This window comes from Pteropus vampyrus, unplaced genomic scaffold (assembly GCF_000151845.1).
Source record: "Pteropus vampyrus isolate Shadow unplaced genomic scaffold, Pvam_2.0 Scaffold53, whole genome shotgun sequence".
NCBI classification, from domain to species: Eukaryota; Metazoa; Chordata; class Mammalia; order Chiroptera; family Pteropodidae; genus Pteropus; species Pteropus vampyrus.
In genome coordinates this window covers 3,803,708-3,810,012 of record NW_011888834.1, presented here as the reverse complement: position 1 = coordinate 3,810,012, position 6,305 = coordinate 3,803,708, and the positions used below count along the sequence as shown (strand labels likewise).

Sequence of the window (6,305 nt, the reverse complement as noted above, 5' to 3'; positions counted from 1 at the left end):
GTTTCTATGAATTCTGTGAGTTGCTCTAGCGAATTAATTGAACTCGAGGAGGGAGTTGTGGGAAACTTTGATTTAAAGCTGGTCGGTCTAAAGCAAAAGTGACAACCTGGAATGTCGATGGCTTCTGAAGTGGAGGCAGTCTTGTGGGACTGAGGGATTTGATGCTATCTCCAGGTATAGTGTCAGAACTGAATTGAGTTGTAGGACACCCAGCTGGTGTCACAGAATTGCCTGTGTGAGAAAAAGCCACCATACATTTGGTGATCAGAAGTAACAAAAGTTAAGAATTAACTGTTAAAAAGAGACACGGTTGTAATGTTTTCCCTCCAACAGATTCACAACTAGAAAGCAAAAAGGAAGGGGAAGAGTTATACAAGAATGGAAAGAAAGGTGACTCTGAAGTAATTTGAAAAGAGCACTTCATTCCTCAAAGTTCTGAAGAGCTTTCCTCAAAACAGGAGTGATATCCTAGTTAAGTACCATAACTCTACTGTTCAATTTTAATTCTAAAGTATAAAAACATACCTGAGGTGAGAGAAACTTTTCAATGCGTTTGGCTATAAAACCTTTCTCCAATATGGAGTTGACGGATGGTCTATCCCTAGGATTTCTTTTAAATAACTGAGAGAGCAAACTGCGGAGATCATAAGAATAATGCAAAGACACAGGTGGAAAAGACCCAGATATTATCTTCAGTACCAGGTTTTTCATATTGCCAGCTTCAAACTAAAATCCAGAAAATAAATTAACATATAAATTAACAAACATAAATTGAAAATGGGAATATCAACAATGAGCAATAGTTCTTTTATCAATATAGAACAGAAATACAATCCTCTTCCAAATATTTTAATCAGCATATGTTCTCAAGAGAAAGGCTCACTTGAATATATTTAAAACACAGTATCAGTCCTCATTAATGTTATAACTTGCTATAAAATTTTTACGTATTCAGAATATTAAAAGATATAGGTATTAATTAAAGATTTTATAAAAACATGACAATAATAAGATGGTAAAACAAACAAACTTGGTGGCCTTTATTTAAGACCTGCTTTCTTGTGCCCTGTTGTATAACTAGAACAAGGAATTAACTACAGAACTAAAGCATTTTGGGGAAAATATAATAAATAAAAGTGCTAATTACTTTCCTTGTAAACACTGCTGCTTATTATTATTGTTATTATTATTAAGTGTGTGATGTTCCCAAAAGCCATGGAATGAACTACGTGGCAAGTAGTCCAAAGGAGAATATATAAATGGGAATACTGTATATTTTAGAATTAAACACACTATAAACTCTAACTGAAGTAAAAACAACAACGACAACAAAAAACGTGGGGCGGTTTAAAATCTGAATATTTCAATTTGAAAATAAGTAAAATTAAGCTTTGACATCTCAGCTAAAACAGTACAGAACAGTTGTACATTGTCAACATGTTCATAATACACAGAATAAGTCCTGGTATAATTAGGCATTGGTGATTATTCCAATTATAAAAGAGTTCTGTTCAATGTTGAATTCTCCTAGCACATTTAAAATATGTCACTCAAGTTATTAAAATCTGAATTCAAGTCAACTGCTACAGAAATAGCTACGTACTTAAGAAAGAATCTTAAACGAAGAAAGATATGTTACTCTAGTCCTTCAATATAAAGAATTTTCATTTATTTGTCAACTGGCAAACTCTTCATAAGCAAAGGTTAGTGAATTACTTAACTTCTCATGTCCACTTAAGAGTAAACATTTACAAAATACAGAAGCAACAGTGACAGTTAAAAGTAAATGAAAACATTTTTAAAAAAATACACTAATTTAGACCTAAGATGACTGTGTCACAGAAAAACTGACCAATTCCCTCAAACACAGATGTTATAACTACCATCCCATGTCAATTTGGCAGTCTATATATTTTTCCTTAAGAAGAAAAAAATCTAAAGCAATACAGTAGGAGAGTATACAAACATGAAAAAAACACAACGAAGGAAAATACTCCCCAAACAATATCAGGCAATAAGAAACCAACCATAAAACTGCTTATAAAATATAATTAAACTTTTGAGGAAAACAAAAAAACAAAACTCGTTTTATAAATTATTCTAGAAGAAATCCTAGAAGATGACAAAATATTACAAGTAGTAATTACTGGTTGAAAGAATTACTCGATATTTATTCACTTCTTTATATTTTTGTGTTATATTTTCTGTAATGAAAATACTGTTGTTTAATCAATGGGGGGGGGGGATTTTTAAAATGCCAATTCCAAATTCCAAAATGGAAAATGATTAAAATTCAACCTATTTAGAACAAGAACTGCCCCTTTTTGGTGTATATGCCATCTCAAAAGAGTTTCAAAAGTGAAAATTAAAACTGAAGAGCATTTAAACCGATAAAATCCCTTGATAAATATGTTGAAAAATGTTCCTTAGATAATCTCAATTCCAAACTCAAATAATTTGGGTGTTTTTAGAAAAATTGCTAAAATGAAACTAATAAAATTTAGTAAGCTAGAATATCAAATTAATATATGAACTTAACATTTAAAAGATAGCAAATTTATTTCTGTCTTTAGAAATAATTTTCTGGAAAAAGTATATGTGTATTATAACAAACATATAAGATGCATATGTAATATATGCATATATATTAAGGGAAAGTCGATTTAAATTTATACTTCTTACAAGAAATTTAAAATTGACATAAGAATTTCTACTACAAGAGGATTGTCTGAAAGGTGACATGATTTTTTAAAAAAAAGAAATATTATAATCACTTTTTGACATAATTTTAAAAACACTTCAGAAATGTCTACTTACTGCATGTTTAAGTGTGCACATCTCATAAAGGACACATCCAAGAGCCCAAATGTCACTAGAAAAGAGAAAAAATTTTTTGTAAGTATCAGATTTCACTTGAAATTTTTTCATTTAAAGGAAACAATACCTGCATGAAAATGCTTTGCAAAAATATGTGATCCACAAAACATGTCCTTTAAAACTTAAAATGTCATAACCAAATGACAAAAACAGCTATCTCAGATTAGAAAAGTAATGGTTGCTCTAATATTTTAAAGTTTCGTTAAGGAAATTTAATATTTTAAAAAACAGAATCAGCAAATTTCATAGATATGCTGTTGTCTCACAAAACTCAAACTACTTTATTCAATTATTTGCAAAATGCCATAATTTTTAACAAAGAAAAATACTACATTAAAAGACAAATACTATTTTAAAAGAAAAGTACTACTTTAAAAACATGAAAATATTGATTTACTAAAGTTTTGTCTCAAATAAACCTGTAATAGCCAATTGAAATATTAGGTAAGAATATTTATTCTAATTTAAAGACTTAGTTACACTACCTCCTTTGTATATGATCTCTTCTATCTTAAAATAAACAGATATTTTTATAATAAGAAAAACTACCTCTATTTTTAAAAAGGAAAAAGGAACTCATAGTTCAGAATGATAGTGGTCCTTAGAAGTCAACAAAAGTATAAACCACTGCTCCTGAAGCTGAACTTATTAGAAAAGAATAAAATCCATTATTGAAATCTTGGGATTATCCATGTTGTTTCAGATGGCAAGATTTCATTCTTTTTTATGGCTCAGTAATATTCTATTATATGTAATGAAATCATTAATTTCAAGATTCAGCTGGGAAAAAATAAAAATGTAACTGAACTATTTAGTAACTTGTACATATTACAAATTAAACAGTATGAACAAAAACATTAAGCTAATGATGCTATTAATAAAATACTTTAAAATACATTTAAAAAAATATGAATTTCAAAGTATAACTGATGATGCTCATCCATTAAATTTTTAAAGCATTTTCCCCATCAAATATATATATATATGTATATATATACACACACCACATCTTCTTCATCCATTCATCTACTGATAGACACTAAGTTGCTTCCATATCTTAGCTATTGTAAATAATGCTACAATTAACACATGGATGCATATGTCTTTTCAAATCAGAGTTTTGGGTTTCTTTGGACCTAAAGAAGATTATTCTAAGTGAAATAAGTCAGAAAGAGAAAGACAAATACCATATAATTTCACTTATATGTGGAATCTAAAAGAAAAAAAAAACAAGAAAACAAGACAAACAAGCTCATAGATAAAAGAACATGTTGATGGTTGCCAGAAAGGTGGTGGGGTTCAGCTGGGAGAGATGGGTGAAAGGGGAAGGGATTAAGAAGTACAAACTGGTAGTTACAAAACAGCCATTGGGATGTAAAGTATAGAATAGGGACTATAGACAATATTGTAATAACTATGTATAGTATCAGATGGGTACTAGAGTTACTGGGGTGATCGCTTCATAAGTAATATAAATGTCTAATCATATGTTGTACATATGAAACTAACATTGTATATTAACTATAATTGAAAAATAAAAAAATGATTAAAAAAAAATCCTAAGGTTATCTTAACCTTACCAAACTCTAACAAATATCTACAAATATAAACTTGTAACTCCAAAAATCTATTTAATTTTAAGATTCAGCTGGGAAAAGAATGTAAATATAATTAAGCTTTCTAGTAACTTGGACGTGTTACAAATTAAACAGTACGAACAAAAACATTAAGCTAATGATCCTATTAATAAAATACTTTAAAATACATTTTAAAAAATATGTATTTCAAAGTATAATTGATGCTGGTCTGTTACATTTCAAAAGTGTTTTTCCCACAAAAATTGTATATAAAATTCTTTAAAGGATGATTAAATCCATTCCTAAAGATTGATGTATTTTACAGTTGACTTATTGACAAGAAACAGAGGTAACATTAACATGTAAAATTACTTTAGTTCAAAGAAAATGCTATTATCCTTTAGAATATCCACTAATACTGATCATTGTAATATAAATTTAAAGATACATTGTTAGGATAATCAGTTTCTATTGCTCAAGTATAAAATACAGTTTCCTCCTCATCTTCAAAAAAAAAGGGGGTGTGAGGGTGGGGAAGGGACGGATAACAATCATGAGTACATTCATTACTGCCAATTACCACTGTCTTCCTTTTAGCTTCTATGAGTGCTTTCAAAATTAAGTCCATGGTTTTCTGGTTGGGACTTTTCTATTAGAAAGAGTGAGAGAAAATAAAAGATAATTGGAATCCAGTGGCAGAATTCCTCTTCCCACCTATATATACAATCTGGTAACCACAGTATAGCTCAGTAATTAGAAATTTGGAGTTGGAAGCCAAATGCCTGGGACTTGGAAGATAGTTTACCTTTCTCTGCATTTGATTTCCTTGTAAGGAAAGGAGGAACAATTGTTCACAGTTAATACATAAAACTCACAAGGTCATTGTAAAGATTAAGTGTTAATACACAGAAAGCATACAAAACAGTGCCAGGAACAAAAAAAAATGTTAAAAAAATAAGTATTATAATTCAGTAGGAAGTTTCAAAGAGAATAATAGAAGAAAGCAGTCTATTTCCAAATATAATTTAAACAATAAAGTGATTCTATAATTTCTTTAGCAAGATAGTAAAATAGCCTCTTTACAATTCCTCTTATCATATACTGAAGTGTGTGTGTGTGTATGTATTTATATACATATGTTTACATCTGCATATTATTGATTTTAGAATAATATTCTGAAGGCTAATAAATATAATAGAAAGATTTAAAGAAAAAATATATATAATGAATATCATTTTAAAAACCTTTTATTGTTGTAAGGTTTGTTTTCACAGATTTCAGGTGACAAGTAGTATGGGGTCCCTATGCAGGTTCGAGCAAGTTCTACGGTACTGGAAGAAAAAGAATTATTGGAGAAGTTTAAAATACTTAAAGATATAAATTACCACATATACATCATCATGAATTAAAATTTCACTAAAGATATATCAAAATAAAGTTTACAATGGATATATTACCTATTAAGAACTCTAGCAATTCCAAAATCTCCAAGTTGTATTGTCCCATCTTTGGTTAAAAATATGTTCTGTGAGAGAGGGGAAAAAAAAAAAAAAATGGAATTATTATTACAGTTCAGTTCTGGTTCAGCAACTTTTTTCATAAAAAATGAATCGGTTGAAAAAAAATAACTGGATAACTGAGATAACTGGATATCCACATGCAAAAGAATGAATGTAAACTCCTATCTCATACCGTACATAAAAATAAACTCAAAATGGTTCCTACACCTAAATATAAGAACTAAAACTATAAAATTCCTAGTGGAAAATATAGAAGTAAATCTTCACACCTTTGGGTTAGGCAAAGATTTCTTAGATATGACACCAAAAGCACAAGCAAAAAAAAAAAAAA

The 6,305-nt window shown here is 29.2% G+C and overlaps 1 protein-coding gene across 6 annotated transcripts in view; it reads right to left on the bottom strand.

Moving 5' to 3' along the window:
- The window catches only part of NEK1 (NIMA related kinase 1), a 130,358-nt gene that overhangs the window by 98,297 nt on the left and 25,756 nt on the right, over positions 1-6,305 (bottom strand). For 5 of the 6 annotated variants that reach the window (XM_023530729.1, XM_011360276.2, XM_011360278.2 and 2 more), the window contains 4 exons: positions 5,912-5,979; positions 5,699-5,785; positions 2,818-2,872; positions 526-726 (listed from right to left, as the gene is read on the bottom strand). In XM_023530729.1, the coding sequence (XP_023386497.1) occupies positions 526-726; positions 2,818-2,872; positions 5,699-5,785; positions 5,912-5,979 (411 nt within the window). The remainder of the gene's footprint in view (positions 1-525; positions 727-2,817; positions 2,873-5,698; positions 5,786-5,911; positions 5,980-6,305) is intronic. The other variant, XM_011360281.2, reaches the window with a different exon arrangement.